The 27,427-nt window shown below is 40.8% G+C and overlaps 1 protein-coding gene across 8 annotated transcripts in view; it reads right to left on the bottom strand.

Annotated features, from left to right (window-relative positions):
* Positions 1 to 27,427, bottom strand: part of TNIK (TRAF2 and NCK interacting kinase) — a 365,195-nt gene that overhangs the window by 263,997 nt on the left and 73,771 nt on the right. For all 8 annotated transcript variants that reach the window (XM_069475279.1, XM_069475280.1, XM_069475283.1 and 5 more), the window contains exon 2: positions 17,305 to 17,370. In XM_069475279.1, coding sequence (XP_069331380.1) covers positions 17,305 to 17,370 — 66 coding nt within the window. The remainder of the gene's footprint in view (positions 1 to 17,304; positions 17,371 to 27,427) is intronic.

Genomic DNA, 27,427 nt, shown 5'->3' with positions numbered 1-27,427 from the left:
TTTATTTTAATATAAAATATAATGGTGCCAGAGAAAGCTCTAAAATGTCTTGAAGGACAGAGTTTTAAGACTATCATTGAATTCATAAGAGGGGAGGAAAATTTCCAATGCATAGTAGCAGCCAAATGTCTCAAATCTGTATGCACTCTCCACTTAAGTGTTATATGACTCCACATCATGTATGCTGGTTATTGCCAGAGCTGAGAAGATTTAACTTCTCCTCTTCACTTATCCAAATGTGTGATTTATCTCTGTGGGGTATGATAGATCAACCACCACTGGGCATCAAGGCCTTGCCCACACCCTCTCAGTTCCCAAGAGAACTGTTCAACACAAAGGTTAAGTGGCCCATTCCAGGCACCCTGTCCATCCTGAACTCTGGATTTATGCTTTATCTAGGAAAGGCATTTCACTCATCAAGTTATCTCCAGTCTTCAGGGCCAATGAGGTGGCCTAATCTCATGATTCCCAAATTCAAATGGGCATATAACTCACCTGGGGAATCTTGCTCAATGCAGATTCTGATTCAGTGTGTTTGGGAGGCCCTGAGAGTCTGCGTCTCTAACAACCTCCCAGGTGGTGATGCCCACGCTGCTGGACAGCGGGCCACACCCGGACGGGCAAGAGTCTAGTTCATAGACCAACACAAAGGTGTGCTTCAAAGAAAAGGATCTGCTTGAATTTTTGAAAGATTAATCCTGGCTTCTAATCCAAAGTGATCCATAAAATTTTCTCTATCTTCATATGGCACTAAAAACTCCAGACAATCCTCAGAAACATCTCATCACCTTTCAAGCCTCCACAAGGTCTCCTCGCCCCACGTAGGGAGAGAGACCATTATTCTGTACAAAATATTGGATTTCTTCTGTGACTTAGCCACATGTTCTCTTGTGTTTATTTGTCCAAAAAAATAAGCAACTAATGATTTAAAATTCTCGAAAGTGGCGCATGCTTTACATATATGTGTTTAATACTCAGCAAAGCCTCTCTAACTCAGGCTACTTTGGATGCAAGTGTTGGTACCTCTATGTGAATAAGGAACTATTTTACTGTATAGTTTAATAAACCAAGTAGAGTACATTCAGTAACCCAATTTAAGGGAAAGTACAAATTCCTCGGAGGAAACGCTTTAATATTAAAGAATGACTTGTGATTAGCATATCAATAGGAATAAATAAACAGTAGTTTTAAAGTACCTGAGGGTACTTAAGGACAGAGGCTTTTCAACCAACTTCTTAAACTTCTGTTTATACTCTTAAATTGCTTAATAAAGTCCTCCTTCTAAGGCACTTTGAAAGGTCAAGTTTTGCCCAAGTCTCCTCTCTGAAAATTAATGAGGTTTTAATGTACTCAGAAATACAAAAGTAGTGTCAAGGTTACCTGACTGACCCAAGCCAAAGAACCTTCTAGAACAGCAACATATTTTGACTGGGTTTCTATCTTTAAGTCCTCTATTCTCTGAAGTGGGAGATAGCAAAGAAAATTTATTTCAACATATTGGCAGAATTAGTAGGTCATTTGTGAGCAGTAAAATAATTCTTTTCTTCCTTTTATAGGAGAAACAAAGCACGTAAACAATGCTGACTGGAAAAATGGCTTGGCAGTGTGGCTCCCCTACTGTAAAAGGGATCCTAAGAACTAGAAACAGAACTTCTCAGTTAAACCAGAAAATTTTAAATTAAAGGTTAGATCACTGTACTCTCGAACTGAGCACTCAAACCCACCAGGCTTTCATTATTCCAATGAATTATATCTGTTTAAGTCACTGGTGTCAAAAGGTTGTGGATTCAACTCTGGGTTGTACCACTTAACTGTCAACGCAACCTGGGGCAAGTCAAATTGCAAGGTTCAGACTCTTCATCTATAAATCATGGATATTAAGTAGGAAGTATCTACCTTGTGATGCTGTGGAACCCGGTACAGAGCCTTTCACGTGATGGGCAGATGCACTATATACATACACTGTACATACATGGGTACATGCTAGTGCTACCTCTGTTGTTGGCGGAACAAGGCCGGTCCTTGAGCTTTAAAGTAACACAGTAACAAGTCAAGTCAAGAACTGCCACCCCACACACTAAATCTATGAAACCCTTGCCCACAAAAGATGACTCAGGATTAAAAAACATAAAGAGACGGCTCCTTAACAAACTCTCCAGAGTTCTGAACTCATCTTAACCTCTGAGATTCAAGTCCAGAAAGATAGTAACATTCTTCCCCAGTGTGACCTTCCACGTGGGCCTCGTTTTGACCCTGAATCAGTTCTCAGGCTTTGGGCTTTGCCAGTCCTTCATCTGAGCTGGGTTAAAAAGGCAATAATGTTTGTAGTCTCAATAGTTCTTCAAAGTCAATTTCTGCTATTTCTTAAAATTTTTATTCTGGAGAAGTTTTTGTAAATATCCCCTGCCCTTCAAATCCCTCAAAAGATGTAGGGCAGCATAAAGTGCCGTTATTCCAGCAACGTCAGCCCTTACGGCCACACTTACATGTCAGGATGACACTGCACCACCCAGAAAAGAACCGTGTTGAAGTGCTGCCATCTTAGAGAGAAATTCAATCCCTCCGCACTGGGCACTTCCATTGCTTCCACTCTAACCCCAAACACTGACTGTGAAGAGGGGATTTTCTCCCCTGTATTTATTCTGGAACTAGATACCAGCCACAGGGAAGTAGCTGACCCCAAGTGCCCACAGACTCACACTGAAATTTGGGCACCTGGGCTGGTCAGCTACCTGAGCTGTGTTCCTCAAGGAAATCTGAAAAGAAAACCTCTCAGCTTTAACAGGACCTTGGAAACCCAACAGAGCAGCTCGCAGCAGGATGTGTGCGCACAGGACTAGAAGTCTAGCAGTTCTTTGTGTCCTCACCCTTGGGCTTCTTGAGAGGCAAGATCCTGAGGGAGACGTTGAAACCTCTGGATGTTCATGTTCTCAGTCAGCAAATGAGTACCATGTTCCCAAATAATCTCCATGTTTGATTGTTAGAAATGCAAAGATATTCCCTACAGACTGACGTACAGACTAAGGAATCTCGTCAACACTCGTAGTGAGGACTATGGACTGCTGAGGAAGAAACAATTTAAGTGGTGACTGGGGTGTGAAGGAAAACATGATCAACACCTGTCTTACTTTTAGGTCCTCACAAATATGTGGGGGATCTGAATGAGAGCTAAGCCCATGATGCATAGTACTTAGGCCAAATTTCAAAGAGCATATTTTACCATGGTATTACTCAACTTAACTGGGGATTCATAATCTCCTATGCTCCCAGACTGGAACACAAGATTCAAACAAAGGGCCTTTTGTTTTGGAGGTTGCTGTTTTGTTTTGGGGTTTGTTAGCAGACTTATTTTTTTTTGTTGTTTTTTTTGTTTTTTTTCTATTTTGTGTTCTCCCTCGTGCCCTATCAACACTGGTTTCTTGGCTGCACTTTAACTTATGACATATTTACTCAGATGATTAACTGTAAACATTAGTCTTGTTCAAGCAAGTCACGTCCTGAGCAACAGATCACATGGAGCCCCAGGAAAAGGGCAGCATGGCTCCTTCGTAATCATTTGGCCATCCCTTCCCCCACCCTGCAGCAGACCAGGAGCGCTGGGGTTGCCCCCGAGGGCTTGGCACCAAGCACCTCCTCCCTGCAGCACTTGAAGACAGGCGGCATATTCACATGGCGGAGGAGAGAGGCTTTGGCGTTTGGCTTCTGTGATAGGTTTCCTCAGGGAGTGGAAAGGTTTTGAAAGTTCTCAAGTATCTCTCAAAGTGCATAAGTGGGTACGAAATGGTAGAACAAAATGTACTAAACATTTAGGTCACAAAACATTCCCTTTCTCTGGCTGAAATCACCAGAATTGTTATCTGGGAGAAATCAGAATCTGCCTAATTTAAACCACTAAAATTTTGTAGAGTTTTTTGATAGATGTTATATACACTTATACAAGTTTAATTAGTACATAATTCTATTTTGTGGCTATTATAAATTGGAAGTCTTTTATTATATGTTTAGCTGGCCAATAAAGGCATATGAGTATTGGGGTGGGGGAAACACTCTCCTTTTAAAAGAATATACAAGCAGCTCTGCCTCCATCCAAAGACGAGGATACACTATCCTCTGTTTTCAGTAACTTTCACTGTTTTGACAAAGAAAGAGAAAGAATGAGATAAATGTGGCTAAAATGTGTCTTTGAAGTGTCCAATAGAGGCATCTCTAGCATGCCTAGGTTGCTGTTGTTATATATCTAAGATTTTAGGGGAACAAAACAGTGAATAGTGTGTGGTCCTTAATGGAAACAAACGAATGTTTACACAGGTATTCCTAACTCACATTCACGACAAATTATACAATACATTGTATCCTGATGTAGTAGCCAGGTTACCCTCAACTACATTACCCAGAATTTCTTTCCTTCCATCCTCTATTTCATTGTCCCTCTCCACCCTCAACCCCAAACACACAAACCTACGCACCCCTTTAAAGAAGGAAATATAGAAGCAAAGAGTAAGCAACTTGCTACAATGCCACACCAGGTTACAGGTAACTGGCCTTCTCACAGCTTGGAATGGAGAAAAAGTACAAGTTATGCACCTGGCAAACATCTGCATGGTCTCCAGAGCAGTAAGATTCATCCATTTGCTCACAGAGTACACAACTGCAGGTGAGAGAATGAATCAATTCAATTCAACAAATATTTATCATGCTCCAGTCTGATTGCAGAGTTTTTCTGGGGGGAAAAAAAAAATCATGCACCTGGCTACTGGAGGTGATTTTTGAAGAAGTCTATAAACAACAAACTCCTTCAAACAATCAGCAGGGAAATATTTTACATTGCAAAATGTAACTAGCCCAAGATATGTCAGTTCCTTTTTGTATATGGAAAAGAATTCCTTTTATCTTTCTGAGAAAATAGCTCTTTTGTTTGTTGTATAAAAACATACTGTCTTCACTTTACTAAGAAATTGGTGATTAATTGCCTAGTCATCAATCACCCTTCAGTATTTCAGATATAAAGATGAGAAGAACTATACATTTGAACAGGTTATGACAGCACTTCTCTATATTATAAATTCAGACTTATCAGGAATCTACTTAGAGTGAATTCTAAATGTGCAATGCAACGGCAGGGAAAAACCAATCCTTGCTAAAACATTTAAGGAGATTTTATACCCAAATTTCTCCTGAAAAACTTGTGAGTGGAGCTAAGGAGAATTTAGGCTACTTGACTAAGGGTCAGCCTCTACCACTTATCTGGGAGCTTCAGGAAAGTCATTTATAAACTCTCAGACCTCAGTCTCCCTTCTTTAAAATAGGGATAATCATACCTCTTCTATCTAACTTGTTGGGGTTACTATGAAGGTCAAATAAAATAACAAATATGAAGGTTTTATGAAAACTGTTCTAATCATTGATATCAATGTTTAACTCTACAGTCCCAAAGACATGGTAGAAGAAGGAAAATAACCTAAGAAAACCCACCATCTGTGTTACCAAAAATGTGTAACACTGTCTTTAAAACTTCAAATGAGCTGTAGTCCCTTGTGTTTAGCCACAGGGATAGCTTTAGAATCATGTCCCTGAAAGCAGTTTTAAAAATAAGGGAAAACAACATTTCTTTCTTTATCCTACTCTTCTTCCATTAAATTGCATGGTAGATGGATACTGTTTTTTCTTAACAGGTATTAAGCTGCTAAATATTATTTTGTGCCATTCTTTTTGCTTAATATACTAAAACAGTTGAAATTAAGCAAAAACTACACATACGCCACTGAGATACAGCATTCCAAACTCAGCAAAACATAAGAGTGGTGTACTTTTTTTTTAAAAGTTGATATTTTTAGCTGCTCACTCTGTATTGGCACCAGAGAAACAGTAATGCCCCCGACCTCAAGGGGCTCAGGGTTTAGAGAGGGAGATCGCCAGAGCATTGCAAAGCAGTGAGGTCAGTGCCATGAGAGAAGAGGCAGAGAAGGCCCATCAAACCCCTCTGGGTGGGGGCGGGGCGGTTTGCTGGCTGAGCCCGAAGTTAAGGATATAGAGTTGCCAGGCAAGAGGAGGTGGGGGGCAGGAAGGGCACAGCATGAATAAACAGAAACTGTGTGCAGTGCACAAATGCCACGCAATGTGCTACCACTGAGGCACACAGTGCAAATCAGGACAAGTCAGAGCTTAACCAGAGTGGGAGGCAGAGGACATGCCATGGGGACCTGGGATTGGGGATGAGGAACTGTGCTCCCAGGAGTCTCAGAACTCCACCCAAGTGTGGGCCACTCTCTGGCTGGATGGAGGAGGGGGACACCAGGAGTGTGGCACTGGCAAGCAGACGGTTCCACAAGGCAGACCCCAACTGTCCTCCATCCAAATACTGGAGCCTCCTGTGAAAACATGTTTTGCTGCTAAAAAAGAAAATGGTTGATACATTTAAAGGTAAAGGGAAATCTTATTTATAAAATTGAATAAAAATAACCACAGCCCAGACATTTTAATACAGAAAACAATTACAATATTCTTTTAGGATTAATACAAAATGCTTGCATATTTTTTGTTGACCTCCACCTGAGATGGATCATTTTACTTAGATATAAACAAGGTAGAAAAATCAAGAGCTCCAGCCACTTCCAGCTTTCTGCAAGGAGATGCAGCCCTGCTGGTGCTGGGGGGTCAGTGCCCTGCAGATAGAGAGGGATGTCGGCCAGTAACCTTGAGAAGTGCCAGCGTAGCACAGGCGGATGTGCAGACCCATTCCAGCCTTGCCGGAGATCCAGTGTTGCCAGACATTGTCCAGGAAGCCACCAGCTCAACAATTAAGTTTACTGAAAATACTTTTAAAAAGAGAGACTGGGGCTGGGGGCGGGTAGTGGGGTACAGGGATTTAGTGCTTAACAGGTACGGAGTTTCAGTTTGGGATGATGAAAAAGTTCTGGAGATGGATGGTGATGCTAGTTGCACAACGATGTGGGTGTACTTAATACCACTGAAGTGTACGCTTAAAAATGACCAAATTGGTAATGTTTATGGTATGAATATTTTACTACAAAGAGAGAGAAAAAGAGTTACCACTAAAAAGTAGTAAGATTTCCAGTAAGATAAAGAAAAGCATCCTCTTGCACATGCTAGTGGCCTGCCAAATACTATATATCCCAAGAGGCTATATTATCCTATTATGGGCAACTTTTCTAAAACAGCAGAGTACCTTCTTCCTAAAGGAGACTGAAGTCTTCACATAATTTAGTTCCTAACTCTTCCCTGCAGTCCACAAAGATGATATGGTTATTATTACCGTTATTGTTGTGGTAGCTACTTTGTATTTAATTAGAGTTCTCAGTGAGCCAGCTGCTAGGCTTTTCCTTCCTTTATGGTAGATGTGAACAAAATAAACACAAGTTCTGCGCATTGCCTTGGAAAGTGAGCAACAGGACCAAGATCTGAAACAACACCTGAGGCCACTACACCCAGCAGCAGAGGCTGCACCAACCCTATTCGGAGGCCCTGGCAAGGCTTCACTCCCCTATTCCAGACTCTCACCACCAAGCAAGGCTCTTACTTGGTAGAGAATATTTATTTCCTTGTCAAACAGCAGATATTTCTTTTTGCATATGCGAAATATCCAAGTGGATTTAATAAAATTACACTTCAGGTTAAACCACAGGGATAAGAAATCCACTCTCAGAGCAACAATTAGTTGGTTGTTCTTTTTAAAGGATCTCAAATGTTTCCTATGCACAAAATTGTTAAAACTGTGAACAGCCCTAAATTCTGTACCTATAATCCTGGCACGGTTTTATTTTACAGGTTGCCAATAACCCAGAATAGCAACTATTGATTGTTTAATTACTTGAAAGTGTCTTATAATCACCAAGTCATTAAGGGTGTTATGAGAGCTAAAAACTACAAGTCATGAGGGTGTTGTGCATCAAGTTATTTGGCACCTCACTGATACAGTATGAGAAAGTATTTTGAACTAAAGCAATCTTCAGATCAAAAGTGGGCACACAAGTGCCTGTCCTTGTCCAGCTCTAAGAGAAAAACTCGCTGTCTTTTCATGTGCTATTAGAAAGTATATATCATCATTCACTGAGGCAAGGAGAACCTGCTAAAACCCTATGGCTCTGACTTAGTGAGAGAGTGGTATAATAAGCTCATGTGTCTACACCCTTCAACACGGAGCTGCACCAAGCTGCTAAAACCTTGTGTTTTAGCACATAGAAGCCAAACAAGTATTTTAGTAATGTTTTTAGGCATTCAGTATAAATCATCTTGCTAATAGTTTAGAATATTTCTGTAGATAGTTTTGCAGTTGAAAACCTCAGGCTGTAAATGGATTCATGGAAGCAACTTGTGGAGGTCGTCCAGGCCAGTGCTCTACTTAGAATTAAAGAATGTTATATCTGGAGGGAGTTCTGGAGACCATTCTGGCCCAGCCTCCTCATTATACATGAAACCAAGGCCCAGAAAAGCCAAATGACTTGCTTAAGCTCATACAGCTCATCAGTCACCAGGTCAAGACTCAAAGCCAGAAGAGCCGAGCCATCTGCCCAGCGACTGTCCAGCACACGTCCGACACGCTTCCTACCCCTGCTGCACCTCGGGGCACGGACCTTCACCCAGGCAAACAACAGCAGCCAAGCCCTTGGTAACACTGATCCCTCCCCCTGGAATGCCTTCTTAATTCCTCTTCCACACACATCTACTCATCTTTCAAGACTCAACTCAAGAGTCACTTCCTATATAAAGTCTTTCCTGGACTTCCCACAGCCCCACAGAAGCGGTTCTGCTCTGTGTGATCCTGTTGTGGTGCATGCAAAACACTACTGAAGTGACTGATTTTCACGTCCCACTGCCCAAAGATTTCAAACCTTTTGAAGGTAGGGGTCATGCCACATGCATATCTATAAACTCTGCCCTGAAAAAGCAGTGCCAAGAAGCTACTAGATACTTATTATGAAGGCTGAAACTGAATCAATGAAAAGCATAAACAAAACTCTAGGACAGAGATGAGTGGTGGAGGCTCTTCCCCCAAGGAAAAGACACTCAAACTAGCACTTAAACCACCGAGAGTCACTGCCTTAGCCCCGTGGTCTCTATCCTGGCTGTGTATCAGAAGCATCTGGGAAGTTTGGGAATAAAACTTAACCTAGCCTAATACCAGGCCAACTAAAATCAAACTTTTAGAGAAGGGCCTACATATCTACAGTTTCTCAGAGCTATCCAGATGATTTCTATAAATAGTAAGGACCGAGAACCACTAGTAGCAATAAGAAATCCTACATAGTCCCAGCAGCAAGTTTTGGTAGCAACTTCGGAGGTCCGGCCACCTAATACAGAAAGCGACCCTTCCTTGTGGCATCCAGCACCCAGGCACTCATGAAGGTTTTCCCTCCACGTTCACCTGGCAACCATCTAACTCATTCTACCCGACAGATGATAGCACAGGGTGGCATGGTCTTGAGCCAAGATGCAAACAACACAGGAATCTATGAGGATGAAGAGCTCATCAGGCTAACATATTTAAAGGGTAAATGATTCTCCTACATGCTGGGGAACACAAGTAGAATTGTTACCTGTAATTCTGGCCAAGTGCAATTAAAGTACACTTTGAGACTAGGTAATAATATTAACTAAGTAATCCTAAAGGCTTAGTTATAGTCAAATGAACCTATGACTAAGAACAAACTTTTCATGTGCTACAGCACCTTAGAGATGTTTTATAAATACGTGTCTATTTGATGTTAAAAATCACAGTTTCTACACTCCTAGAAAAATAGTGCTGGGTACTTTGGCAGTTACAACATATTTTTTCAGTTGAGTGAAACCAACTAGCACCCTTGGCCATATCATTAATTTCTTTTAATAGATGAAATGTGTTACCATAAACAGTACAAAACTCTTTTTAAAGGAGATCAACATACCAGACCTGGTCCAACCACTTGGTTTATAAGGAAACAGGAAAGACAGCCCTGCCGCTACATTTTACATAAAATGTCCCTTGCTTCAAAGGGACAGAACAACAGGGAGGTTCAGCAGTGGAGAGATGGGCACTCAACTGTGGTACAAGGACATAAAGCCATCCTGATAACTGTGTTCTGTGGAATAGTTCCAGAGGCATTAACAAGGGCTACTTGAGGGAGACAGAGAGGATTCCACAAGTAAACAAATTGGGAAAGAGCTGGCTGAAACAAAGTAATACAAATGCTAATGTCCACTGTCTCCTTTCAAGAGGGACGGACAGTCAGTTGTAGCATTAGGAAACCTCTTTAGTCATTCAACCCTTTATCCACAGAGCTTCACTTGGAGTTCCACTGAACATACTTTGGGAGATGTGGCTAACTATTAATAGCTAATCCATGTCAAGGACGCAAAGGTCAGGCAAAGTCACAGCCAGAAGAGACCTCCCACTCAGTCCAATGACCCTTGTTTGCCTGAGGATCCCAACACAGGACGCAGGAGGGGTGTAAGAATGTATCTGTAGCTGGAGTCAGGCATTTACTCCATAACATACGGCATAGTGAGCCTGAGGATGAAGAATAGAAAGAGCAACACAGGAATAAACTTCTCTAGACTCCAGTGTAACAGGACACTGCCACTTACTATAGTAATGAATGACAACAGCAATAATCAAACCTTAAATATAGCAGTTTATATTTAACAAAAGACTTTCGTAGTCATTAATTCATTTCAACCTCACAACAGCCTGGTGGGGTGTATCAGGAAAGGTGTTTATATTCTAATTTCACAAATGAGAACAACTGAAGGTCCCAGTAAGTCTACGGAAAGTTCACGACTAAGGCAAGCTGGGGTAGAAACAAAACCATAAGTAAGGTTCTCAACTTTTAACTGAGGTTCTTGCTACTCCATACACCTTCACTATAAATAAAGGCTCTCTACTGAGATCTTGTACTACCTGAGGAGGAAATATTGTCAATTCTTCCCCCAAATTTGCAAATTATATAATTACCCCGAAATCACTGTCACCCCCCGAAAGTTCCAGAGTGCTGCAACCAATTCTTATTTCCTCAAATAATCTATCTTTTCTTTACAAATTACTGAGAAATTGGCATTTTTTAAAAAGACTAAAGACCAACTATAGTATCTAAATGGCAATTATATCATCAAATGTCATATAAGCAGTATTGAGAATTGGATTTAATACAAATAATGTCATTCTGAGCATACATAAAACCAAGAAATCAAAATGTAGAAGGTGGAGCACAAAGACGTGTGTTTCTGACTTCATCCTATGTATGCATCTTTCGGGTCCTAAAATGTTCTATAAAAGCAAGACCACAGAAAGAACTGGCACATGTATCTGGGAAGAGGAAAAGGTTATTGAGTGCCTACTATGTGTCAAGCCCTGGGCTGAGGACCTCCACATATTTTACACTTGTGTTTTCTTAACAACCCTACTCTGTACTATTAATAACAGATGAAGAAGTCTGGACTCGGAGAATAGGTTGGTTATCTTCACACAACTCAAACGAAGCAGAACCAGACTGGGAATCCAGCTTAGTCCTGCTCCAAAGTCCTTGTCATTACACTCCTTTCCACTTATGAAAATGCTAAACTACACTCCCAGATGTAGTCCAAATGCCAAGACCTCTAAACTTTGTCCAAAGCCCCCTGCTGCAGCCCATTCAGGTCCTCACTCTGCCTGGGAAGCATTAATTGCTCCATATTCTGTACACTCACGGTCTCCACTTGCCGTCTTGTCTTATCCTTAGAGTAGTGATTTTGCCCCCCAAACGACACTGACAATGTCTGGACACATTTTCGATTGTCAAGACTTGGAGGTGCTACTGGTGCTAAAGCTGCTAAACATCCTGCAGTGAGCAGGGAAATGCCCACGACAAAGAATTATCCAGCCCCAAATCTCAGTAGTGCTCAGGTTCAGAAACCCTGCCTAAGTGTGACAATGTGAGTCAATAAACGTGCTTCCTTCCCTATAAAATGGGACCAAATCACCATAAGGAATAACTACGACAAAAATACCTTTAGTACACAGTGAGCACTCAGAGTCCCTGATTAACAATTCGATAATCTGATTACATACTTCTTAAGAGCAGGAACCGCCTTAGTTAGCTGTGCATTATTCCCACACAATGCACAGGGCTTTTTTCATTGGCATTCAACAAATGTGAAAGAATGTATTCTTTATATTGGAAATTCTTGATTAAAAAACAAATGCCACTATTATCTAATAAACACAGCATTCTCCCATACTCCTTGCCAAACAAGAAGTGAATAGTATAATATATGATTCATTTTAGCAGACTACAAAAAGCTCCATTGCATCTTAGGTGATGTCATAGAATCACCTTCATATATAGACTATTAATAAGTTTACTATTAAAATGCGTTATCTTATTTTAACAGAAGGTTAATGAATAGATCATGATGTACAGATCTGAGAAAAATCTCATCCGACAGGCTCATATTCTGCTATACCAGGTCAGTTTTGACAATATTGATTCTTAGGTCTCGAGCTGAATTATTCAGGAACACCTTAAACTGTAATCATAAGCATGTCAAATAAAAACACTGAAAGTCAAATCTCTGAGTGAGTAAGTCAAAACTGGTTAGTATCACATCTCAGGTCCAGATCTTTGTTTTATATTAATACTTGTCTCAGTTTATGCAAGTTTGAGTCAGCATGGAAATCCTAAAGTAAATGATTACAAAAAGCATTAGGATTAGCATTCAATTCACTCAAGCGACCCTAAAGCAGGATAATACACACTTATTTTTGCAGTTTCTGGAGGTGTGGTCCGAGGGCCTCGAACAGAATGAATCCACACACTTACAAGTACAGCTTTCTGGCCCACACCCCAGACCTACCTACTAACTCAAAATTTCAGAGCTTGGGGCCTGAAAATCTACATTTTTTAATTTACATTTTTGATCTGCATATTAAAGTTTAAGAACCTCTGCCAGAAGACTGAACCCCAGAAATTGTTTTGTCTCGTTTTGTGTATTTCCAGCATGGGTCTTGCTTCTACAAACTACTGACAATTCACTTAACATAAAATCCACATCCACCTCCCACCATAAAAAACAGGTAGAGCATTTTGCTTGTTACTTTTGTGCAAATATGCTTTTCTAAAGTAATAAGACTTGACAGGAAATGCTGAAAAAACTGGGAACAAATATAAAAAGAATTATCAAGGAAAACAGAGCTCAATTCTGGGCCCCATACTGTTCACATCTACTATGTGCCAGACTGAGGATACAATGATGACCTAGACAGACTGGGTCTCTGACCTTATTGCCCCTTTATTTAAATATTTAAATTGTTTAGTACATAAATAAAAAAGTAAGATAATCCAGAACGTGGGAATGCCCTGAAGACAGTAAAACAGATTGATGTGACAGAGGAAGTCTACGGTGGAAGCAGAGGTAGTGGTTGGCTGTAGCAGACACAGGGATGAAAAGTGGCTCCCTTGAGCAGGTAACATTTCAGCTGAGACCTGGAGGAGAAGAAGTCAGTCACCAGAGGCCTGGGGGGAAAGTGTTCTAGGCAGATGGAACTGTAACTATGCAGTCCCTGGGGTAAGAACAAGGTGCTCATGAAATTATGATAGAAATTAACTCAGAAATCGAATGATATATACAAAAGATTTTATGAAATATAAAACTATTGACAAGTATGAAATATTATTTTTAGTAATATATTAGAATAGTTTCAGGACAGAAGCTGGGATAATGAAGGGCCTTGGATCCATGTCATATGCAGACTGAATTAAGCAATTGAGGTTACGCTGCCTGAGGAACAGGAAACACAAGTATATGTTCGGGGAAAGGAAAGAGAAGTCTTCAAATATATGAAGGACTACGTTCTTGTGGAAGAAGATTTAATTTTAAATTTTAAATTTTAAATAACTCTAAAGGTATGAAAGGACTGAAATGATAAACACGTGAGGAAGGCAGGATCTTGGCTCAGTATAATAACAAACATTCAAAGGGGCTGCAGGAAAATTGACTGGGTGGTAATGAGTTCCACATGGCTGGAGGTGATCAATGATAGGCTGAACAGCCGGCTAGCAGAGGAATGATCGAACTAAGATGACCTCTGAAGACCCTCGTTACCCTCTGAAAACAGACACGCGCGCACACACACACACACACACAGTGCCTCTCTCTTACAAGCACTATAACCACCAAGATGGCCTCTGTACTTTGCACTTTACAACCTTAAGGAGAAATGAAAAGAAACATGAGAAACACTAAGGAATCCATCATACTCCCAATTCACTTTATCAACCAGGGATAAAATATGTCTTCATCTCTGTAATAACCAACATATATTTCAAAAGGGCAAATTAAGAAACAGGATAGACTAACATTTACTTGGAATCTGTGGTTAATTTATAGTGGTGTTTTAGCAGTAAACATTAAACAATTATTCTGACTTATTAAAATAATTACTCTAGTTTAACAAAATTGTGTCCAGATTCTATTAGGTTCCCAATAGGTGGCATGCCAATAAACCGCAAAGACCTCAGCAAACAGGTATGGGGTCTTTTGTTGGCTTGTTTTTTAATGGGAGCCATGAGCACAGGAAGATGGTTTCCTCATTAAAAGTCCTGAGAGAAAATCACTAGTCTTTATTTATTTACCTATTCTCTTCAGTAAATAAAGCAAAAAAAAGAAAAAGATACTGAATTGAATTGCTACATGATTACCCAGGATAAAAATGATAAAGATAAACAAATCTAGCCTTACCAAGAACAGGTAACTAAGCTAGAATTGGGAGTAAGACCAGAATCAACCATGAAAAGCTAAACATTATTAAATGGCCTTTATATAAAATATTTATATTTCCATATCCAGATGTATCTGGCTCATATGCAGATATACTTCTGGAAAAATTCTCTTCATACCTACATAGACTTTTTTATTTATTACATTAAGTATGTTTCTTAAACACTATTTGTAAATAAAATTATATTATGACTCCCTTAGAATGGCTTATAAAAAAGAAACTTGTAATAAATTTTTTCATACAATAAAGGCTGTGTCTGTACAGTTATTCATAAAATTATACCTGACTTTATGAAAACCAGGAACACCAAAAGAGGGATTTACAAAAAATTAAAATCAAAGGTTTAGTATTTAATGTAAAGAAAACATTTATCACAGAACTCTTTGTATCAGAGCCTTCTCCTAGGGCCATAAAATTTCTATTTATATCTGCAATGTTTTAGAAACATATCTATTCCATAAAGTTATATAACCTATGGTATGAACAATCACTTTTTACTTTAACTTTCTTTAGGTTTAGATATCTTTTAGCTCACACTTTACTATTTTATTAAGCTTTAGTCCTTTATAACTCAGAATGACAGCAGAACTGGATGAGTGGCCTCAGGAAATACAGGTGTCTCTGTTCATAGGTGGTGCCACCTAACATCGTCTGGCTGCCTAAAGCCAAACCCTTGACTAAGTAGGGAGTTACTATTGAGATAAATCATCATGAGTTCCCAAAGCATTTCTAACTACATTTTCATTTGGCTAATGCACAGAAAAAGCTGTGATGGCCACAGATCAACACATAGGGCTGATAAAGGAGACCAAGTCCCCTGTCCCAAAGTCCATTGCATTCACCAGGACCATGCTTTGCAGAGTCCACCCTGAACTTGGAAAGTGTCAAAATGCTGTATCAATCACTAGAAGAATGGAATCCTTCAGAACAATAATGTTAACAACCTGTCTGCCCTCTTTGTCTTCCCTCTCTAAAAAGATCTGAGATCTCTTGCCATTTGTTTCCTTTTCCTTCTTAGGTAACAAGAAATCAGAGATAATTCTGGATTTTCCAAGCATTCTCATCCTTAATTAAATCTCTGTTATCTCCTCTTACAAGAGTGTACAATTTCACCTCATGGATTAGTGTACAAAGCTGTGGATTTTCTCCCAAGTGCATGGTCTACAGGTGGGAAGCACACGACAACAGAATGGCTCTAGGAAATGGTACCATAAACCAACAGCATTCTACAGAGTTGCTTCTGCACACTGACAGCAAATCAGAAGTAATTTTCTACCTATATCAGAGCTTCATTCATTAGTTACTTCACAAGTTCAATCCAATTTCTCAAAATGCAGTAACACAATCTTCCAACTTAATTATCTTCATTGAAACTATTTAAAAGCTTTTGCTGAGACACATTTCTTTCTTTCTGTGTCAGAGAGGATTAACATCAAGTGAGCAGCTTGAGTAGACGTCATTCTGTCTAACTGCAAAAGGTTGACATTTGAGGAAATAATCACTTCTTGCAAGGGAGAAATTTTTCCCTGGAGTGGACACCTAAGAGAACCTCAGATAAATAAAGGTATAAATGTGTATCCATTTATAATGGTGTTTTAGAAACCAAATCTCAAGAACATTCTGTACATAGTACTTTTGCCACTCTGCAGAATTGGAAATATTACAATCTGGATGACTTCTGTAATAATTGCAATTAACTAAGAGAAGTTTAAAGCTCAAAGAAGAAATTTTTAAAAAATAAAAACGAGATAATTTATAACGGAACTGCCATTCCGTATCACTACCACTAAGGAAAATGATGGATATTTCCCTAGAAATAATCATGAGGAAACAGTTGGGTTTATTTTGAAGGCATTTCAATAGATCATTCACCAAAACCCCAAAAGTTGTAGTCCAAAAACAGTTTGTTTCCATTTCCTTTTGATAATCAGAAGACGAGTCAACCCACATTTTGAAACAACCACTTTTTTAGATAATTTACTAGGGGATAATGCCTTTTTAAAACATATTTTGAGTGAATTTGTAAGCAAAAATTAGCAAAAGGGCATGAAGGAATTATTCCTCAGCTCAATCTCAACTCAAGTTTAACTTTTAATTATTTCCTAACTTGTAAAATTCATTGCACCTATTAGGCCTTTGCTTTGTGAGGTAGCCAGCTTTCGTCTAACAATATTCATTAAACTCATTTAACTTGTGCCCTAGGCCAATAACAAATCTACTTTTCCAGTTATGATAGTTTAATAACTTAAATTTTTAAAGTAAATGGCATCCTTTGCTCTTTTGAAAACCAGTTCTGGCAATGATTAAAGTAAAGGAAACTAAACACTTAAAGAGCTTCAAATATGCAACATCAGAATTTCTGTCAGATACAAACACTGTAATATACAATGAAGGGAAATGCCCAAATCACAGAATCCAGTTTAAGAAATTATCAAGCATATTATTTCATTTTAAATCTGTAATGAGGCATTTATGAGCAAGTATAGACAGTACTGCTACTCAGCGTTCACAAAATGAAACCACACATGAACCAAGCTCAAACTCAGTGCACTTACCTTATAAACTTGCCCATATGTTCCATTTCCAACAAGTTCCACCAATTCAAAGATCCCTGCAGGATCCTAAAAGAAAAGAGACAAACAATAAAAATTCAAAACAATATTCTAGGCATTGTCTTAATCAAAAACAAGTGCTTATTTAAAATAAGCAAATAAATGATAACTTTAGCTTTGGGGGCTCCCCTATGTTAATATTAAATACTATCAACATCTAAACATTGAAGTCATCTGCAGCTATGAAATCAGTCAAATTCCATTTTGTTTCCAGTTTACATTTCCATGAAATATGTTTAGATCAGGTAAAAGCAGCTGTTTCTTCAACTGAAACAATAAAAAAGAATTAACACATTTCTCACTGTCAAATGGGAGTATACTTGCAGGAGGTACATCAAAATAAGATGACAGACTCATCATCCTGACGAGGTTCTAATTTTTTAAAATATTTCTCTTTAAAATGTCTGAGCTGCTCATTGTGTTGAGCACTGACAGTTAGGAAATGTGTTCTTGCATTGTGGGGCAATCTTACCTATGGCAGTCAACAGTTTCCAAGAGAAAATGGAATCAACATAACTACCACTCTTAGAAAGTTTTTCTTCGGGCCGAGTGTGGTGGCTCATGCCCATAATCCTAGCCCTTTGGGAGGCCGAGGCCAGAGGATCACTTAAGGCCAGGAGTTGGAGACCAGCCTAAGCAAGACCAACCCATCTCTATTAAAACTAGAAAAAATTAGCCAGGCATCATGGCATGTCCCTGTGGTCTTTGAGCCCAGGAGTTCGAGGCTGCAGCAAGCTATGATGATGCCACTGCACTTTAGCCCAGGTGACAGAGCGAGACTTTGTCTCAAAAAAAAAGAAAAAAAAAAAAAAGAAAGAAAGAAAGTTTTTTTTTTTTTTTTTTTTTTTTTGGATTTATCTCCCCTCTCTGTAGTGCTGCTGCTCCAAAAATGTTTTTGCAGGATGGTCTCCAGTTCCTGCAATACCTGCAGGGTAAGTGCAGGATTTAGAACACGAACTACATTGGAGAATTATACAAGTTTTTACCACCAAACAGTTGTCTACTAACCCTAGGAGTCAGCTAAATGTTACAGTGCTCAATAAATGTCCAATAATTACTGCTATTATTACTGAATTACTATCCCAAAAAGCTGAAAAGAAAAATCAAAGCTATAAAATTCAACTCAGAGGCGGAAATTGACTTTTACCCCAATTCCCAACTGGACAGAAATTGCTTCTTTAAAGGCATAAATCAAGAGTCACAAATTTAAATGCCCCCAGACGCCAGGCGAGTAACGTAAAGGAGCGAAGCGGCCCAGGTGGGGCCTGCGGCAAGCTGGACACGTCATGCCTCCTGGTGGGGGAAGGGGTGGTTTACTAAGCTAGAGCCACCTGCTGTCATGTCAACATAGCAGCACGGTATTGCCAGGTCTAAAGATTTTTTGAGAAAAACCGAACACTTTGATTAATATGAGATCACCTGATTTTTAAGTGTTAAGCATTTAATTTAAAAAAATACTCTGAGGAACAAATAAAAAATGCCTACAGCCCATCTCTCGTCAACACTCGTAAGGGAGCACTGCCATATGTCATAATGGTGGGTGGGTGGCTGAGAGGCAAGAGGGGGAACAGCCTGTGCCTTACATGCAGACAGACCTGGATAAAATACCAGCTTCTCCTTGATGGCTGTGTGACCCTGCGAGACCCTGGCAGACCAACATGGTGTCTGAGCTTACAGGTGTCACACCTTGCAGCAGTCTAGGTAGTGCTGAAGAGTGAGGGCCTCACCCAATGCCTTGCACATAGTCAGTAATCTATCAATACCTAATAGGAACCACTTGGAAGCTGAGGAATTCCACACGACCAATAGCGTTTAGATGGCGGAGCGCTGCTCCATGGGAAGCAGCAACTCTGCTATTCTGGGGAAGGAGGCAAATGAGTTTGATGTGACAAGTCAGATTTCTTTACATTCACAGTCTTTAGCAAGTCAGACTCAAGAGAAGCCCTTGGGTATGTGCCTTCAAAGAGTCAACATAAAAAACAAAACAAAAACTAAAAAGCAAGCTTAGAAAGCCCCAACAGATTAAGCACTAAATCACTGAGAAAGACTGGAGTTAGCATCACTCGCTCTTAAAAAGCCAGAAGGGCAAGAATCCACACTCCGTGCTCATGTCCTAAAAACTCGAGTAGTCCAGAAATTCCAGCTATGCCCCACCTGGTCAGGCAGGTGTGGTTTCAGACAGAATCACAACACCGGAAAACATCGTTAAGGGACTAGAGCTCTGAGTCAACCAGCACCCCACAGCTAAAAGACACTGTCCAGGCCACCAGGGAGGTCTCAAGATGGCAAAGAAAAATTTGTTTAACTACCAGGCCATTAGAGCAGCAGGTTTTATTACAAACAGAATTAGAAAGAAATGAGGAAAAGGAAAAAAAAAAAGCCCATAAATGGTGGCAGCTGCTGTTTGTTTCTAAGCTGTGCCTCCCAGTAGTTTGTTTGCTCAGCGGTGTTTCTGCAACATATTTGGAGAGAGGTTCTACACTTACTTGAAATATCTCAATTGTGTTTTCAACATTCATTTCTCTTGACTGAAAAACATGAAAGAAAGAGAAGAGCTACGGGGTGGTGACTAGTGGCTGCCTTAAGGAACCTGGGAATCAAACAGGGGTGCTGGGGGAGAGCAGGAGAAGAAGCAGGTGCAGAGCAGGGATCACCTCCGAGGTGCAGGGGTCACTCCCCCTCACGGATCCCTCTCAGGGCCGAGGTTAACAGGGCGTCGCAGGAGGATCTGCGCAGCTGACTCGGGGGGGGGGGGGGGGGGGGGGGATGTTTCTCTCCTTGAATAGTCTATTAATTGGCAGATGGCCCAGCCAGTCAGAGCCAAGGAAGCTTAATACTGAGACTTCCATTCCAAACTGCTGGGAAAGAGAGGCTTTCCACACACCCAAGGACCTCAGAAGCAAAGGTCAGAGAAACTAAGGAGTTCCACTGGCAACAGAACAAAGAGCTCCATTGCCTTGAGTAGACAACCAAAGTGGAAACAGTCACTGAGCCAGGTCGGTTCCCCTGTGGAACAGACTCTGAGACTCTGAGATTTACTCTGAGGAAGTGTACCGGGGTATGCCTTGAACAACACCTGTGGGAGCGTGAAGGAAGAACTACACTGAGCAGAGAGAAGAGCTGAACTGAAATGGGGTGGAGACAAAATCTTCACCTGAGCCCACGGGAGCTCTGGAGCTAGGATGATCCCTCAGAATTATCCTGTCTCGAAGCATGGGGCCTTTGCACTCCACCTCCACTGACTAGGCCTTGTATGTGGGCTGTCCCCCATCCCTGTCCTAGAGGTTATGGTCTTGGGTGAAGTGACACGCTTCAGCTAAGGACAATTTTCAGGGGAGAGTCATCACTAGTTGCTACACTCTGAGCAATAAAGGCCTTGGTAGTGGAGAAGGGATCTGGGTGACACACCACAGCATCTACTACAAGTTTCCTGGTTATAAATGAGAACCAGTCTGGAATTAGACGAGAAAGCTATTATCATCGACATTCTACACAATCCTGACAGTAGTAAGACAAAGCAGTATGGTTAGAGTCATGGTACATGCAGAAGGGGCTCTCTGAGACCCTCGAAAGCCGAATGCAGAGGTATTGTTCAATGACACTTCAGTACTGACCTTAAGCTCCCTTCTCTCTTTTCCCCAATCCAAATACCTAGATCCAAATACCTGGAGACTGGATGTTTGTGAATATTCCTTTACACAAATGTATTTTATTGTTAGTTATGTTCTTGTGGAACAGTGAGTGATACAGCTTGAACAGTACAAGCATTCAGCTGTTTTTTCCACTCTAGCCAGACCTCTAAAGTAATGTCTCCAAAGGCTCCCCATGACCTCACTTTCTTATGTGTAGTGGTCTCTTCTCAATCCTGCCCTATTGTCCCCTTTGAGGCATTTACACTGCCAAGCACCACAACTCTTGTTGAATATATACCCCCTCCTCTATCTTCTAGCATACCTCTCAGTCTCGCTCACAAACTCTACTGCTTCTGCCCACACCTTCAAGGCGGGCTTTTCCCAAGGTTCCATCCTTGTCCACCTCCCCGCTTCATTTTGTTCACTAAGTGACAATGATCTTTTCTCCAAATGTCCACCATATCCATCTACTCTACTCTGTTCACACAAGAAGCTTCACCATCTCTTGTTGGAACAATTTGCTTTCCATCAAGTCTTTCCTCCTTTCAAACTATACTTCACATTGATCTTTCTAAAGTAGACATTTCTAATCATGACTCTCCATGACTGAAAATAATACCAGATGTGTTTCAAATTGAAAGTCAAGGTCCTGTCATTCTTAGGCTCAGCCTTTATCCCCAACCTGGTGTTGCATCATTCTGTGCTGTAACCAACCATCTCAAACCCCCGCCATTTCCCTGACACGCAACACTCAGCTCTGTGCCACGGTTCATAATGCCTATCTGCCAAGATTATTCCTTCTGCCATTCTTTACCGAGCAAGCCCACCCTTGAAAGCCCATCTTGCTGCCTCCTCTGGGAAACCTTTCTCAAATCAGTGTCACCACCCCTCTCTCTGCACCTGCAGCACGTCATGCGTGGCTCTGTGATAATCACTTTCGTACATTGCTGTCCTCTCTTACACTTCTCTCTCTTGACGAATTACAAATGCCCCGAGAGCAGGGACTGTAACATGTTTATCTTAGTATTTTCCAGCACTTAGCACAGAGTCCAATACATAACTGCTAGACATAACTATTTACTGAATAAAGTGATGTCCCACTCCCAATTCTCCAAGATATGTATAGAAGAAGTTGCAAAAAAAAAAAAAATGGGATCAGAATGTAGAGCCAAAATCTAGCAAACTTACATCATTTCTTTTCAATCTAGACAAGCTGTTCCAGCCACTGTATTCTCCATCCCTCTTAACTCAATCCCAAAAGCACAAAGCTGTCGCATGTATAAGCCCCTACAGTACTCCCAGCTCTTAAACAATATCCATAAAGCCCGTTGGTATAAACTGTGCCTCATGTGCATGGAGAAGACAGGCTGTCAGGACGCGGCCATGTGAATGCAACAAGGAGAGGATGATGTACCTAATAATCATGTTACCAAGACAGGAAAGCTAAGAGACAAGGATCAGCTTAATTCCTGCTCTCATGTTTGCTTAGCTGTTCTTAAAGCCAGGATGGGCAGCATGGAAGAAGGTTACATACACCAAGGAGAAAAGAGCAAATCATTGACATTTACCAAAGTCAAGAATCCCTGTTGGCTACACATGCCTTTATTCAGATCTTAACCTTTGCCGGGAGGCTGAGAAGAGAATTTAATTCTAAGGTAGAGTAGTTTACATTATTTCATAATGAGATATAACTACACATCAAAAGGCAGGCTATTCCCTGAAAGAAAATGTTACTTTTCAGCAAGTACTGATAAAAGCAAATTTGGTTAGTCATTACAATAAAAAAAATCACAACATGAGCTAACATTGCATAAGCACTTATGTGGCAGGGACTATTCTAAGCATTTTCCATGAATAGCTCATTAAATTATCACAACTGGGTGCTACTGTTCTCTTCATTTTACAGATGAGAAAACTGAGACATCGGTCAAGGTCACACCACTGATGAGTGGCAGAGACAGGATGTATACCCGGCTGGTCAGACTCCAAACCCTGAGCTCTTAACCACTGTCCCATCAGCTTCATGGAATCAGAATTCTCCGCCCTTGATGCAGCTCTTGCTGGCTCTCCAACCTTGAGCCAGTGTCCTAACTGCTCTGAGCCTCAGTTTCCTCATCTTTAAAATGAGGACAATATTACCTCCCTCCAAGATTACTGTGAGGATTGTGAGTGTCTACACTAGCTCGGGGCCTGATACATGAAAGGACTTCAACACATATTCATCTTCTGCCTTTCTTTCTTTTTTCCTCTTTGAAAATGAGTTCATTCCAGAAACAAGGAATATGCCACAGAAAAATTCAGTCTGCATTCCATAAATTTTCAACTAAGAAAAAAGCCCACAAAACTAATAAAGCCAATAAAAAAAACTTATTGCTTTTCAACCAATAATATCAGCACATGTTTAGCAAACAGGGTTAGATATTTATGGACAAACAGAAGTCTTTTTAGAAATTAGTAAGACAGTTGAGAAGACACATTAAGTGTTCAGGCTCCTGGGATGCTGGAGTAAATCCTCCTATCGGCTGATGAAATTTAAGCAGCACTGGCAGGCTCAAGCCTGACTTCACAGCGGAATGGAGAGATTTAAGATCCAGGGATTGATATTCCCAGTCGCTGAATTATACTTTAATTCTTCCAGGTCCCCTGAATGATACTGGATTTATAAGAACACTAAATAAAATCTCTGGACTAAATCCCAAAGATTGAAAAAGGCAAACTTAAATGTCTGAGATGACTACTTCCTTAGCATCATAAAAGATGAGACATATTCTTCCCAATCTGCCCCCTGCCAGAATGGGATTGAGAGGGGCTGGGCAGAATCCTGAGCAGCAGCCTAAACGGACCCTAGACACCCCTTCTCCAGAGCGCCTCTTAAAGACACAGACGTTCTGTGACAGAATCACTTATTAATACTTGGGGCCACCGGTCCTTCGGCAGGTAAAACAGCCCCAACAGAACATGGGTGGCTGACACAGCTCTGAGAACGACTGCCTACCCCCGGATTCCCTATTGACTTCTGCCAGACGACTGTGCTTACTCTAAACTTACAGGCCTTAAAAAGACCAAAATGTTATTTCTCTTAAAACCATATTTAGCAGCTGTTTTATTCGGTTTCAGCCCTAACTGACAAGCATATGCTTACAAAAGCAAAACAGAACAAAGAAAACAGGAACAGTAGGAGAACTCTCCATATTTATCTTGAGCCTTCAGGCTTTTCAACACCATCTTCCCAAGTACAGCACCAGGAAACTGTGCTGACTCAACATCCCCCAGATTCCAGTCCACGCTGCACTCACAGCCGAAGTCCTCAAAGATAAACTTCTACTTTACCTTCCCCGCTTCTAATGTCATGGGGGCTTGAGAAGTCAAAGGCCCTGCTTTACACAGTAAGATTTATTCAATCCCTGATTGCTACCTGGCACCCTCCATAGCCACCTACTCTGTGCTACGCACTAAGGTAGAGGCAGGGCGTACCTGGCCCCTGCCTCAAAGTGCTTCCAATCTAAAGAGGGAAATAGACATAAGCAAATAACTACACGTACACAGTCATTAAATTACCACAATGACAAGTGGTATACAAGAAAACGTGCTCCAACAGCATATTTTATATTCAGGACATCTATAATATACCCCAGAATCTTATCTTCATTAAGGTACTGGCCCAAGGAATGCATCTCAAGTGGAACGGATAATTCAAGTATGTGTGTATACAACATACACACACACACACACACACACACACGCGCGCGCGCGCGATAGAACACTGTTAATTTTTCTCACTTAATCACCTGTAGAGAACAACAAATTAAACTATGTTAAAACAGTTAAAGTTCAAGTCTGGATTCTATTCCTTAGTAAGTGTTATCTGATCTCTTGTATTGTAGTTTTCCCGTCTGTAATATGGGAAAATACCCCTTAGGCTGCCTTCTTTGCAAGGCTGCATCCTGCATGTGAATATGCTGGGCTCAGGCGAGGCTCTCCAGCCCCACATGTCAAGCATTATCTTTTGGGAAGGACAGTCCTGAGTCAGGCTGACTGCAGGACACCATCTGCCCCAGTGCAGCTGTGCCTGGCTGGTACTGCTGTCCTTTTACCAATACCAGCCCCTCGATGACCAGATAGCTCCTGGCAAGGCCAGGACATAGTCACGGCCAGGCCTCTAGAAACTGATCCTCAATGCTGGTAGCTTCCAGCTTGGCTGTCAGCTCTCAGGACAGGAAGACCAGAGCCTCCTCACCTCCCGCTCAGTTTTCTGTCTGCTTAGTCCCACCTGCTGATGTGCAGCAGTCAGCGCAGTGGAGCAGCTTTCCCAGCACCCTGCTCACCTGCTTCCCTCAGGCCTCCACAGCTCCAGCCTGTACTCACGACAGCCTTTAGAATTAGATTTGAATCTGACTCCTCAGATAAATAGCTGCAAGACATTAAGCTATATAAAAAGCTACAATGACATTATCGCCATCTTTGGACTAGGCAATGGCCGAAATGCTTTACATACATTTTTGTATTTAATCCCTATAGCAACCCGGGAAATAGATATTACTAACTCCAATTTTCAGATAAGAAAACTAAGGCTTCAAGAATTAAGTAACTTGCCCAAGGTAAGTGGTAGAAATAGCAGCCAAGACCAGACTGTAAAGGGAGGATAAAAATACCTCCCACGGATGATCAGAAACAAAATATATGAAGTGTTTAGCACAATGCATGGCAGTGCTTAATAAACAGTAGCTACTAGTATATTGCTGTTTCTATTGGTATTATAAAAAGTTGCCCAAGGTGATGACAGCAATACAGAGCCAGGATTCAAATCCAGATATTTTGAATCCAAGTCCATTATTACTCACTTCTCTACAAATGGCCAAGGCTGAAATTAACCTGTGGTTGTGGGAATGGTGAAGGTCTTGTGGCTTAACAATGGAGCCAGTGACATCAAGCCAGGCAGCCACAACCAGCCAAGTGGCTGGGGACATAGAATTTCATTGTACCATGGTTGTTCACTGTCCCTGCCTCCCATCAGAGCCGGGAGCCCCAGACAGGGAGACCAAGTAGGCTCTCTGATTTCTCTCTGAAGCGAGTTTCTTTTTTTTTAATTTTTTTCCTACTTTGCCATCAGTTATGATGAATACTAATTACTTTAAGTTAATCAATTAATTGACAATGAGGGCAGTAGAACATCGAAGTTAAAACCACAGACTCTACAGCCAGAAAGTCTGAATCAGATCCCAGACTTCAGCATTTATGAGCTATATGACCTTGGGTATGTTATTTAATCTTTCTATCCCTCAATTTCCTCAACTGTAAAATAATTATAATAGTAGTACCCACTTCATACGACTGTTTGATACAATAATTAGTACACAAAACATTTAAAGCAGTATCTGGCACATTGTAAGTGCTCAAAAAGTGTTTGGTAAAAATTCTTTATCAAAGAAGGAATAACTTCTAAAGGTTTTGTTCACTGCAGTATTTCCAGTACCTAGATCATGACTGAGACATTGAAGAAATTTCATAAATATTGGCTGGATCAATCAAGTCCTCACATCACCAGTTTTACAACTGACAGCCACAATCCACACACCTCAGATGTCTGGAGCAGGGATTTCTGAAGTCGTACCAATAAAATCTCTCTGCTCATTTTACAGAAGAGTAAAGTGAGACCTAGACAGGCTCTGTATACTCATAAACTCACAGGTTTTTCCAACAAGAGAGTTTAGGTGACTTGTCCAAGGTCTTACCTAGTTAGTGGCAGAGTTAAGTCAAAACCTGAAGTCTTTTAACTTCTAGTTTTTCTCTCTGTTCGTAAAACTCTTTGATGGGCCAAAGGAAATCCCTCACTGCCTTCCAAACAGTAGGCTTGGAAGGGAAGGAAGCAGGGACAGCAGGGAGGAAGGCCAGGCACTAGCACTCAGCTGTTAATCCCAAGTACTTGGGTTGAGAAATAAATTTAATTTACGTGGCCAATTTGACATCATTAAGACAGGCCATGTCATATGTACATATCAGCATAGGAGAGAAATGAAATTTTTCAAAATATATGTTTCTGAGTTCACGGACTTTGGATATTCATATTCATATTTAGCTCAGTTCCAAATCATCTCCTTACAGATAAAAGCAAAGAATTCTACATAAACTGATTTTTGCCAACTGACTTAAAAGGGATCAATGGGTATATACAATTAAGAACATAAAACTAAAAGGAAAACAACCCAAGAAGGTCTTATAACATTAACTTGAATACTTTTCTCTAATTTTGGTGCACAGCTATTTTAATCCTTCGTCAGCTTTCAGGATTCACTGGCCAGCCCTTCTCATGCTTCCTGACCTGAAGCTTCCAAGCTATGCCCACAAATCTGCCTGTGCACAGGAAGAATGCACAAACCCAACTTTGTGTTCAGGGACTATTTTCCAACACAACCACAGTCACAGAAAAGGCACAC

This window comes from Eulemur rufifrons, chromosome 7, assembly GCF_041146395.1.
Source record: "Eulemur rufifrons isolate Redbay chromosome 7, OSU_ERuf_1, whole genome shotgun sequence".
Taxonomy (NCBI): Eukaryota; Metazoa; Chordata; class Mammalia; order Primates; family Lemuridae; genus Eulemur; species Eulemur rufifrons.
The sequence above is the reverse complement of the archived record's forward strand: the minus strand, read 5'-3'. Positions and strand labels throughout refer to the sequence as shown.